General features: G+C 41.4%; 1 protein-coding gene across 1 annotated transcript in view; it reads left to right on the forward strand.

Annotated features, from left to right (window-relative positions):
• The window catches only part of LOC140953525 (uncharacterized), a 50887-nt gene extending 40077 nt beyond the window's left edge, over positions 1 to 10810 (forward strand). The window contains exons 24-29 of the mRNA XM_073402931.1: positions 766 to 904; positions 1765 to 1896; positions 7551 to 7638; positions 8669 to 8716; positions 8993 to 9040; positions 10265 to 10810. Of these exons, the coding sequence (XP_073259032.1) occupies positions 766 to 904; positions 1765 to 1896; positions 7551 to 7638; positions 8669 to 8716; positions 8993 to 9040; positions 10265 to 10301 (492 nt within the window). The 3' untranslated portion in view covers positions 10302 to 10810. The remainder of the gene's footprint in view (positions 1 to 765; positions 905 to 1764; positions 1897 to 7550; positions 7639 to 8668; positions 8717 to 8992; positions 9041 to 10264) is intronic.
• Positions 10811 to 13673: the final 2863 nt, after the last annotated feature.

Consider the following 13673-nt stretch of genomic DNA (forward strand, 5'->3'; position numbering starts at 1 on the left):
TGAGCTTGCTATTGTTGTGATCCAAAAATTTTGCAACCAAGATAACGTGACGTCAGACTTTTCCTCTTTATTTTCTATAAATGATACCAAACTAAATCCCTCTGATTTCTATTTCCTGTACTAGACTAGAGTGCTTGAAAACCCCACCCTTTCCAGCGGCGTATACCTTTTTAACCTACCGGTATTAGGACTTCGATAAACTACTTAAGGCTGGAGCGAAGAGGTCACATGATCACAACACCTCTCGCAGAGAAGGCAATGGCCCTTTGGGCGAAAGAGTCATGTGGGGAAAAATCTTCAAGTAATTTAACCCTTTACGCCCTAAGATTGATCAGCATCAAATTTCTCCTTGTAATATCAATGCTTTGTAAAACAGAGTGATCATAAGAATTACGGATATGATCACACAAGAAGAATTTGCGTGATATTTTATCAACTCCTCCCCACTACTTCTGTATGAAATGAATAGGGACAACAAATGAGAATTCAAATTTTGCTCTTAGGGCTTAAAGGGTTAAATGGCATCTTGAGCGATATCGTTCTATGTGGTTCGGGTGCAGGTAAATCATTAGTTTGCTTTTCCTCCTGCCCGAAAGGCAATTATTTTGTTTTTCTTCGCTAAAGAAGTCGAAGGGAGGTTTATACTTGTGGGACAATAGTTATATTATTTGCACCCTTTTTCGAAGGCTCTTTAGAACCTCACCCTGAATCCCTTAAAATGTCTGCTAAATAACCCAACTGTTCTCTTTCATCTTTGTTCTAAAGGTATTTTACGCAAATTACGACAGCGATACCGTGGTGTATAACGTGTTAGCCCCACCAATCACAGCACGTCTAATCCGTATCTTACCAGTGGAGTGGCACAATCAGATATCAATGAGACTGGAGATATATGGATGTCCAGGTTAGTAAGCAGAAAATTTCCATGCAAAATATTTTCGAGTCATGCTGGTAGCAGAGTATTCTTTTGCCTTCCTGTGTAAAGAGAAGAAGAGAGACTCTGCCTGAATCAAGTCAAAACTTTGAAGTCACCGTAGCCTAAACTTCTGAACTAGTCAATCTTGAGGGTCCCCAATAGGTCTATCGGGACCCGGGATTTCCCTTATTTTAAGCTCGGGATTCAGGATTTTAAAGCAAAATCAGGCAAGACTCGGAATTGAAAGTATGCGCGCAAGTTAGAATGCTCGAAATAACCCTCGGGATTACGGGATTGCACGAAATTTTGGGTCGAGATTACGGGATTGGAGAACCCTATTGGGCACCCTGTTCTCTTATCTCTTCGTTTAACTAGAGACCTTTATATTCGAGGACGACTACGCTTACGAGATTTGACTTGAAGTTTTTCCGCCTCTTCTCAAAATAAAAACTTCCCGGAAAGCTTCATTTTACCAGTTTTCACTGGAAAAGTTAGCATTGTTATGTTTAGTGAAGGGGGTTACGCTTTCTCCCGATGCCAAAATGGTGCTATAAATACTGCTAAGGTTAAATAAAGTAATTATTATTATTATGGTGTGATCCTCTCCAGTTCAGCGGCAATCCCACGCGCAGCTTAGAGACATAACAATTTCCCCAGATATGGGCAGCACCAACGATGGCTGGCAACTGTGCGCTTCCAAAAATATCAGGCAGACTCAACTTACCGTATTATTATTATTATTATTATTATTATTATTATTATTATTATTATTATTATTATTATTTAGTATGATGATGATGCATTTAACAAACCCCTAAGGGAATTTTTTATACTCTGTTTTTATGTAGTTCCTTCTTCAACTACGACTGCACCGCCAACGGAACAAACTACAAAGACAACATCGAGTGAAAAAATTAGTTCCACTGGAAACGAAAAACCGGAAGGAAAACTAGGAAGATCTGAGTCGCAACGGAGAAAAGGTAACCAAAAAACTGGATTAAAAAACACTTCAGTGAAAATACTCTTTAGTTTGGCTTTGTTGTCAGGACTTTTTATAGCTCCCTTATTAAAAATCCGCTCCCTCTGTTTCTTTTCTTTCTAGCCAAAGAGAATGGATTATAATACGGGAGGATTCTCTGTTTTGATTGAACTTGGGAAACGCTGTTTGTCGTTAAATATAAAGCCGGTGTGTTTTCAATTTTAATTCCTGATGATTGATTTTCTGTGTTTTTTTGCTCTTCTATTTGAGTCTTTGACGTCTTCGAGTAGTTTGGTTTGGTTCGTTGAGTTCTTTTAAAGCATAGCTTTGCATTGCGGCTAAATGACTTTTTAATAGCGAGATGGTTTTCTTTAGTTTCCCCAAAAGTGCCTGGATGCTGAATTGCAAGCTGCATGTAGGTTTCCCCAACTTTTGTTTTTATGCAAAATAGACCAAGAAAATGTATCTATGGAAGCCTTTCAAGACTTTCTAGATAACTCTAGATAACAGGAACGTGGATTTAACCCAACAGCAAAATTGGCCTTTCCCAAAGGCCAATCCCTCATTCACCATCACTGTTCCACCACCAATGTTCAACCATCACTGTCCCACTCTATCACCACACTCTTCCACCATCACTGTTCCACTGTTCCACCAACACTGTTCCACTGTTCCACCACACTGTTCCACCATAACCAATCCACCATCGCGGTTCCAACAACACTACTCCACTGTTCCACCTCAGTGTTCCACCACACTGTTCCACCATCACTGTTCTACTAAACCACCAACACTGTTCCACTGTACCACCACACTGTTCCACCGTCATTGATCCACTGTTCCACTCTCACTGTTCCACCAACACTGTTCCATCGTTCCACCCACACTGTTCCACTGTTCACCACACTTTTTCACCATCACTCTTCCATTGTTCTACCATCACTGTTCCACTATTCCATCAACACTGATCCACTGTTCCACCACACTGTTCCACCATCACTATTTCATTGTTCCACCACACTGTTCCACTTTCACTGTTCCACTGCTCTACTGTTCCACCAGCACTGTTCCATAACACTGTTCCACAAACACTGTTCCACTGTTCCACGAACACTGTTCCACTGTTTCACGAACACTGTTCCACTGTTCCACCATCACTGTTACACTGTTCCACCATCACTGTTCCACTGTTCCACCACACTGTTCCACTGTTCCACTGTTTTACCACACTGTTCCACAATCACTGTTTTACCGTTCCCCCTATTTCACTATCACTGTTGCATCTACACTGTTCCACCATCACTGTTCCACTGCTCCACCAACACTGTTCCACTATTCCACCAACACTGTTCCACTGTTCCACCACACTATTCCACCAACACTGTTCCACTGTTGTACCACACTGTTCAACCATCACTATTCCACTGTTCAACCACACTGTTCCACTTTTACTGTTACACTATTCCACCAACACTGTTCCACTGTTCCACCACACTGTTCCACCATCACTGTTCCACTGCTCCACCAACACTGTTCCACTATTCCACCAACACTGTTCCACTGTTTCACCACACTGTTCCACAAACACTGTTTTACTGTTCCACCTAACTATTTCACTATCACTGTTCCACCTACACTGTTCCACCATCACTGTTCCACTGTTCCACCAACACTGTTCCACTATTCCACCAACACTGTTCCACTGTTCCACCCCACTATTCTACCAACACTGTTCCACTGTTCCACCACACTGTTCAAACCATCACTGTTCCGCTGTTCCACCTACACTGTTCCACCATCACTCTTCCACTGTTCCACCAACACGGTTCCACAGTTCCATCACACTGTTCCACCAACGCTGTTCCACTGTTCCACCACACTGTTCCACCAACACTCTTCCACTGTTCCACATTCACTGTTCCACTGTTCCACCACACTGTTCCACCAACACTGTTTCACTGTTCCACCTCACTGTTCTACCATCACTGTTCCACCAACCCTGTTCCATCATCACTGTTCCACTGTTCCACCACAATGTTTCACTTTCACTGTTCCACTGCTCCACCAACACTGTTCGACAACACTGTTGCACTTTCACTGTTCCACTGTTCCACCACACCGTTCCACAAACACTGTTTTACTATTCCACCAAACTGTTCCACTATCACTGTTCCACCTACAATGTTCCACCATCACGGTTCCACTGTTCCACCAACAAGGTTCCACAGTTCCATCACACTGTTCCACCAACACTGTTCCACGGTTCCACCACACTGTTCCACCAACACTCTTCCACTGTTCCACCATCACTGTTCCACCAACACTGTTTCACTGTTCCACCTGACTGTTCTACCATCACTGTTCACCAACCCTGTTCCACCATCACTGTTCCACTGTTCCACCACAACGTTCCACTTTCACTGTTCCACTGTTCCACTGTTAAACAAACACTGTTCCACTATTCCACCAACACTGTTCCACTGTTGCACCACACTGTGCCACCAACACTGTTCCACTCTTCCACGTCACTGTTCCACTATTCCACCAACACTGTTCCACTGTTCCACCACACTGTTCCACCATCACTGTTCCACTATCACTGCTCCACTATCACACTGTTCCACCAGCACTATTTCACTGTTCCACCACACTCTTCCACCACACTGTTGAACCAACACTGTTTCACTGTTCCCCCACACTGTTCCACAAACACTGTTTTACTGTTCCACCTCACTATTCCACTATCACTTTTCCACCTACACTGTTCCACCATCACTGTTCCACTGTTCCACTGTTCCACCAACACTGTTCCACTATTCCACCAACACTGTTTCACTGTTCCACCACACTGTTTTACCATCACTCTTCCATTGTTCCATTTTCACTGTTCCACTGTTACACCACACTGTTCCACCAACACTCTTCCACTGTTCCACCTCAGTGTTTCAGCATCACTGTTCCACTGTTCCACCAAAACTGTTCCACCACGCTGTTCCACTATCACTGTTCCACGGTTTCACCATCACTGTTTCACTGTTCAACCAACACTGTTCCACTTTTCCACCGCACGGTTCCACTATCACTGTTCCACCATCACAATTCCACTGTTCCACCACACTGTTCCACCATCGCTGTTTCACTGTTCCACTATGAGTGTTCCACCAACACTGTTCCACTTTTCCACCACATTGTTCCTCCATCACTGTTCCACTGTTCTACCAACAGTCTTCCCCTGTTCCACCACACTGCTCTACCATCACTGTTCCACCTACACTGTTCCACCATCACTGTTCCACTTTCACTGTTCCACTGTTCCACCAACACTATTCCACCACAGTGTTCCACCAACACTGTTCCACTGTTCAGCCACACTGTTCCACAAACACTGTTTTACTGTTCCACCTCACTGTTCCACTATCACTGTTCCACCTACACTGTTCTACCATCACTGTTCCACTGTTCCACCAACACTGTTCCACTATTCCACCAACACTGTTCCACTGATCCACCATACTGTGCCACCAACACTGTTCCACTCTTCCACCTCAGTTTTCCCCCAACACTTTTCCACCTACACTGTTCCAGCATAACTGTTCAACTGTTCCACCAAAACTGTTCCACCACACTGTTCCACCCACACTGTTCCACTTTTCCACCACACTCTTCCACTATCACTGTTCCACGGTTCCACCATCTCTGTTTCACTGTTCAACCAGCACTGTTCCACTTTTCTACCCCACTGTTCCACTATCACTGTTCCACCATCACTATTCCACTGTTTCACCACACTGTTCCACTATCGCTGTTTCACTTTTCCACTATGAGTGTTCCACCAAGACTGTTTTACTGTTCCACCACATTGTTCGTCTATCACTGTTCCACTGTTTTACCACACTGTTCCACCAACACTGTTCTACTGTTCTACCAACACTGCTCCTCTGTTCCACCACGCTCTTCCACCAGCACTGTTCCACTTCACTGTTCCACCACACTGTTCCACCAACACTGTTACACTATTCTAGCAACACTCTTATACCAACATATTTCCACTTTTCCACTATCACTGTTCCACTAACACTGTGCCACTGTTCCACCATCACTTTTTCACAGTTCCACTTCCTTGTTTTATTAACAATGTTCCACTGTACCACCACACTGTTCCACCATCACTGTCCCACTGTTCCATTGTAGCACCACACTGTTCCACCATCACTGTTCCACTATTACTGTTCTACTGTTCCTTTACCATTATTCCCCTTTTTCACCAACACTGTTCGACAGTTTCACCACTCTGTTCCACCATCACTGTTCCACTATTGCTCTTCTTTTGTCCCGAGTCTTTGACGTCTTCAAGCATTATGGCCGAATTTCAGTTCGTTCAGTTCTTTTGAAGTATAGCTTTGCATAGTTACTTTTTCTTAGCGCGAAAGTTAAGGACCTCGGTAGTTTTCCAAAAACTTGCAGCGATTTATTTCCATGTACCATTATTATTATAACGAACGTTATCGTTACTCTCTATATACTACTACATGAGAAATTTCTGCAATTTGATTGACTTAGAGCAGTGGTATTTCAGCTTAATCTGAAATACCTACATGTTACTTGTGATATTTCAAAATTGTCTCAAATTTCACTCGTCTAACTGCTCGTGAAATTATGTCTAACAATTTCGAAATATCACTGGTGGTATTTGTGCCAAATATAACTATTTATTACATCCACTTTGAAATCGCTGGCCATCCGTGCAATCTGATTGGCTCTCAGCAGTGTGATTTATTCCTAAATCGCACCATTTTTTGCTCTAAATCGCATGTGTTCCAAATAGCGTCATTCATGTTCTAAATCGGATCATTTCTGTTTTAAATCGCACCATTTTTGTTCTATATCGCATCATTTCTGTTTCGAATACAAAATGAGATGTAAAAGCTTTTTTGTTTCGGCTTTTTAACAAACTGGCTACTCGATCAATAAACTATAGTACTGACTAAATTCTGCGATTTCAAAATGGATGTAATAAAGTGGTAATTGAACTTCGTGTCGTGCAATTTTGGTCTGAAATCATTCTTGTGATTCAAATCAAAATCGCGCTGCGCGCTCGTTCGATTTTGAAATCACGCGTATGATTTCAGACCAAATTGCACTCCACTCAGTTCAATTACCATTATAAATCATGCTATTACCTATACTAATAGGCCATTTTCATGATGAAGGTATTGGACAACAACTATCAGAATTTTTTTTTGCCTTCTTATTTAAATTTGTTAAACCAATACGCCACTTCTACATTTCTCATAATGCACCTTATTTCCCTTCCAAAAAAAATTTTGTGTAAGCATTGCCTTCAGTAGATTTTTTCGGCCAGTTTCCACTTTTCCAGAGAGTTTTGCCAGTGTTCAGCCAGTGTTAATTATAACCGTGTTCTGAGCCATTTTCAGTTTGCCGAACGCTTTTACGTAAACCCATTTGTCGTGAACAGTTTCATGATAGCACATGGCGTAGACTAGAAAAGCATTTGTCTTCTTAAAATCACTCACTAAGGAAGGGATCTGGAGGTCCAAAGAATTCCTAAACCGTGGTCTAAGTTAGACTTCATTTAAATAAAATGATAACCAACCCTTATTTTCTCCTAAAGAGTGTTTTGTAAACTCTTTTCAGATTCCAAGATCTCGGCGATCGTCGCGCCAGTGGTTGTTTTCGTTTTAGTCGCCCTTATATTATTGGTTGGATTCTTCTACTGGAGAAGGTAGGATCACGCCTCACTAGAAACGCCATGATACATTTTTTAAGAGAACCTGCAACAGATGTAGTTAAATGGAAACTGAAAAGTTGAGATTGAAGAGGGATCGACTTTCTTTCGTAAAGAGCGAAAGACGCAGGAAAACGTCAAAAGATTCAAAATGGCGGTGCGCTGAAGATAAATAGAGAATGTAAGCGTTGACAACGAGTTTGCCGATTGAGCGCATCGGTTCTTCGCAGCTGCACATGCTCTAGTCGTTTTTACGGCAAGTTTTCATCGAAAAGTCGAGGTGGCGAGAACGAGATTTTTAAAGGATCAGGAGCAATAGTTTCGATTTGATTTCGAAATACTCGCTTACGTGACAGGCGCAGAAATCGACTTCAAATCAATAACGATTTTCGAAATCGCACTCGTTGTCAACGTTAACACTCTCTAGTGTAAAGGCCAAAACAGGAAATTTTTGTGCTACTTTTTTTCCTTTCGCTTGCCAGGAAAACAGTTGGAATTTTGGCTTTCGTTTGAACCTATTTCGTTCAATTTGTTACAACACGGAAGCAAATAGAAAATTAGTGAAATTAAAACTAATCGGGTACTAGAACGCTGTCTGTCCCAGTGGGGAAGGGTACTCCGGATTTAAAGTGACAGGGATGATCAAAGATTTTTTGGGGGTTTCAAATTTTCAATTTCAGGATATTTTTGGATTGGAAAATTTTGGCAGGTATTTTTCTGGGTAGCTTGATTTAAGTAGAGTTTTTTTTGGGTATTCAAAACAATCTCAAGATTCGAGATAGTTCCCACGTATCCCGGCCGCGTAGTTCCGCGAAAAGATTATTTTGGCTCGGAAAGTCAGCGTGAAATTTTGGTTCAGGGATTTTCCTGGAATTTGTTTGAAGCCCTAGGGATTTTTTTGGGTTTTGATTTTTGCCCCCATTCTATCATCCCTGTCACTTGAAATCCTGAGTACTCCCCCCTCCCCTCCCCGGACTGTATATGCAGCCATGACAATGCTATCGTTTTTTTGCTTATTCTATGACAGAAGGAGATCAAATAAAAACTTGGAGATTCAGCAAGTGACATTCCAGAAGTAAGTAATCTTAAAATGAATATACTTAAATCTTTTGCGGGTAGTAGTATAAACAAATAATAGCATGATTTGTACGTGATATTTGGCATAAATACCACTCGTGATATTTCCAAATTATCTCAAATTTCACTTGCCTAACGGCTCGTGAAATTACGTATAACAATTTTGAAGCATCACACATGGTCTTTATGCCAAATATTACTACAAATCATGCTATTACCTATACAAAGCGCTGTTATTTTATTTAATCACATGTTACGTATTTTTGATTTGCAGATCTGGCCAGGAACCTCTAGAAGGAGCAGTAAACCCTTTGTATGATGGGTAAATATGATGATATTTCAGCTTTAGCACACTTCTCTTCTTTATAATAATTTGGATCAAAACCCTTCGGCTTTAGAATTCACGAGCTTAGTGCACAACAGGGATGAGTTCCATTTTACATGGAGGTGGTGGACCCCAGATAGGTGGGGTAAAATGTGGCGGGTCACCCCACTTATCATGTAAACGTGATCATCTTAAAACGAGCGATTATACGGACAGGCGGTTTGCCCCACCTAAGCGGTTTACCTCACCTACCTGAGGTCCCACACCTCGATGTAAACAGCCCTTAATCTAGCCTGTTCCAGGCTCAAAAATTGTTATGTGCAGAGATCGTAAATGCAGATGCGAAAAAAAAAATCGCAGGTCACGTGCACCTTGTTTTCACGACGTCCCTACCATCTTAGGCTATGTTTTAACCCTTTCACTGCGAGAGTGCTTGATGGAGATTTTAAGGTGACTCTAACTTTTGAGTCTGTGGATGAAATCCTATGATGTGACCATTCAAATGAAAGCTCTTTGCCTGTACTTCCACACGATGCTATTTGTTTTTCAGAATTTCAGAACGTGAAATTTCGAAATTTGGTCGAAATTTGCTTTTGGTTAAATTTGGCTCTGAAAGGGTCAAACTATACCGGAGAGCTTTTCGTGGCGCCACGAAAAGCTATCCCCCAGGGAAGCTATCTGTTATAGTATGGACAGAAGCGGCCAATGGTGGGCAGCCCTAAAGTCGTTCACACACATATATCCAATAGGGAGTTTAAGATAGCACGACGGCGACGGACACGAAAACGTGGCTTAACAAGTGAATTTGTGTTCTTTTAATCTCTATCGCGATTACTCCAACTCATTTACTTTGTCAAAAGCAAGCGAACTCTTACTTCCGCGAGGAAACCGAAAACGTGTTCACAATGCTCTAAAATATGGCACAAAACCTATCCGATATGTGACGCTCCACTCTCGTTCCGTCACTGAAATCGCGCCGCCACAACCGTTCTTTTGTGTGAACAGAAGCTCTGTCCTGTATGATTATCGTGGCGGTCCAAACGTTATACTGTGAGCACAGTTTTAGAGCCTAGCACGGCTAGAATTAATCCGGTCGATAAAATCAAATATTTTTCAACACACAATATAAAGTCAGACCATCACAAGAACTTTCCATGGTGGAAAATTTTTAAAATGGTGTTTCAGTTTATATTTATCATTTTGTTTTTGGTTTCTTGTTAGAGGTGAACTGCAGTTCCGTGACACCAAAGAGGCTTAGCCATCAAGGCAACACAAGACACGGTTCAGCCTATTGTTTTTGCCGCTTTTCCCATTGTTTTGTTTTTTGCTTTGTTTTTGCTTTGTGTCGTTTGTAGACTTTAAATTGTGTGAAAGTAATGAGTAGTTCTACTTTTTGCAACAAAATCTGTACATTTTGCGCGTTTAAAAGGCCCAACGAAAGCTTGTTTTGAAACAAGTGACGTAACTCACATCTATAGCGCGACTTCCGCGTAATTTTATCCAATCATAATTCAGTATTTTCGCAACTTGCAACAACCTGATTGTTGCAAAACAGGTTTGAACGTAGGTGGTAAAACGCGCAACATAGCTTCTCAAGTCGTTTTGTAGCAATGTTGCAAAGGAAGTCGCACGTTTTTGTTGTCCGTTTGACCGTAGCTTTAGGTCTGCAGAGAAACTAGTAGCTTAGCTAAATCCTAAATTTACAAAGTATGATAACTCCAATTGTTTAATTGTAAGTTAATAAATTTGTAATTCATTTAAAAAAAATGTCTCCGTTTCTGATTTGTTTAAGTCCTCCGGACAGACAAATTAGACAGACGAACGGACGGATTAGACGGACGGGTGGACGGACTGGACGGATGGATTGGTCAAACGGACAGACGGACGGATTGATTTGATGGACGGATGAATTGGATGGACAGACGGACAAACTAAACAAACGAACGCACAGATGGAAGGTCGGACGGACGTGCGCACGGACGAACGGACAGACGGACTGGGCAGAGTGTACAAATGGACTGGATGGACTAGATACTAGATGGACGGACGGACGGGAAGGACCGGATAGATTGGACTTGACAGACGGACAGTACGGACGCACGGGCTGGACGGACGATGGGGGGGGGGCGGATAGACTTGACGGACAGACTGACTGGATAGATGGATTGGATAAACGGTTGGATTGGACGGATGGAAGGACGAAGGGAAGGACGGACAAACTAGACTGATGGACGAAGGGACGGACCGATGGACAAACTAGACGGATGGACGTAAGCGAAGTTTATTTCTATATTTATGAAGTAGGTTATTTGCACGATGGCGTCGTTTTACTACTACGACCAGAATCCTTTTCGTTTTCCCTTTCATATTTGAATTTTGTAATGACATTGACGTTTACTGTCAAACTCAGAAAACCGTGAACACCTGAAAAATTTCAGGAATATTGATTGTGTACTGGCCAATTACAATAAAGTTCAGGATAAGCAAGCAAACCTTATAACCACAAACTAATTACCGTTGCTGTTTGCGGTTTAGTTATCTCGTTCCTTATTGGCTAATTTCTCGCAAAACAGTAACATTTCATAAATATTTCTGGTGAGTTTCACAGTAAATAATAAAAGCCCTAATTTGCAGAAGAAAGAAAAACCCTAGAGGATTCTGGTCGTACTAGTAAAATGATGTTGAAGTACAAATGGCCTATTCTCATAGAAAGTCTGGCGTAACATGCAAAACAGTATCAAAACACGCGGTAATTGCCAACGAGGCAACCGAGCTAAGAAGCGAGGTTGCCTCGACGGCAGAATTATAACGCCGTGCAATGTGGGCAAAAACTCTCAAATTCTGCGTAACCCTCTAAAATTTGCATTTTTGACCATATTTGGGTGTGAGTAAGACCCCATATTTTGGTAGTGACGTCATTGTCTTATATTTGCAACTCGTGGTCCGAAATTGGATGATTCACTGAGCAGCTGTTCGTTGTCTGTTCGAGAGGAACTAACAGGTTAGCAAGCTTTAATACGATTTCTAGTTTGAAAGGGCAATTAGTACTCTGGTTTGCTTTATAAATTGTTTTTAAAGCAGCAGCTGATCAAGGAATAGGGTTTTACGCTCAAATTGTCAGAACCAGCTTTTTCTTTGAAGCTCGATTTACATTGAGGTAGCGTGTTTTCATTTTTTAAAGTTAAACTCTCTACTATCTAAATACTAATTTACTGGTAAATAGTAAAAAGATAGATCTTAAAGCTATCCATTGTCCATAAAGCCATTTAATATGCTATACAAAAGCTATCTTGGAATAGATAGTGAAACGATAGGCTATTTGAAAGCTATCCGTTTCTCGTGAAACACTTGATAACCTATCTTAAAACTATCTTCGACACAGGTAGTGAAAAGATTGCGTTTGACGTTAGGAGAACGCAACACATAATCTTGGGATTCCTGTGGTACTCAAGGGTGACCTTTTCAGCAAGCGTGTTTCGTCGTGCGTCTGCATTTTCTGCGCCATCTTGAATAATTTAGCTCGCGTTACTTACGTCATAAGCAATTGTCATACGGCAATCACGAGCCTCACTGGTTCGATTAAAGTCAACAAGATGATTACACGAGAATATTTGAGTTCGGCAAAAGGATGAACTTTGGAGTTGTTTACTAAGCGGGTTTTATCACTGAGCTGATGATTCTGCTACACCTTTTTCGGTCAATGCCGTTCAAATCGAGCTGGAACTTAGTAGAAACACACAATAAAGACCAGGTAGAAGTTTACCCGTGCGTTTGAGTCTATTTACATATTTGAAGTTTAACCTCTTACATGCACGAAAAATATACTGGAATAAAGTAAGCTTGAGCGAATCAGTGCAGGCTGTTACAACTGTAATGCTTTATTCGCGTCTGATATATCTACGCGGGCCATTTTGCATGATAAGTATCTCGCTCGCTGAAGCAAACTAAGTTTAAAACATGTTGTACTGACCTACATGAACTTACAATAATCATGAGGTGAATAGTTTGCACAATGGCAAAAGCTTCTGTTCGGTTCTCTGACATCAGTAATCTAGCAAAAACCTAATATGTTTCCGTCGCTCCTATGATCATTTTTTTCACTTCAAGTTGTGTCACGCAAGAAGCCAGAACTTTTTAATTTTCGAGGCAACCCTTTTTTCGAAGTTTGTAGTGACATGCTTATCTTTTTAACAACATAGAACTTTTTACGATCTACTTTACATTTTTATCGACCATGCTTGAGGGAGAGTAAGACATTTTAGGAGTAAAGAGTTAATGAGTGAGATATTTTGAAGCCGTATACGCGAACAGCATTTTTAAGAAAAGAATGTTTGCCTTTCAATTCATGATTTCTTCCATGATCTTGAAATAATGCGTGACGACACAAAAGCTAATCTGGAGCTAAGAAAACTCGAACGCACTCATTAATCTATGATTACTACTAGTAGCTACCAATAGATATATATCTTATTGGACGGTTTAGTGTGTAGAATCGTGGGACATTTTTACGAGTCACGCTGTATTTTGGCGAGCCCGTAGGGCAAGTCAAAATACAAGAGACGAGTAAAAATATCCCTCGATACCACACACTAGACCGTCCAATAAGAGATTTATTAATCAACTCGAGGAG

Source organism: Porites lutea, chromosome 12 (assembly GCF_958299795.1).
Source record: "Porites lutea chromosome 12, jaPorLute2.1, whole genome shotgun sequence".
NCBI lineage: Eukaryota > Metazoa > Cnidaria > Anthozoa > Scleractinia > Poritidae > Porites > Porites lutea.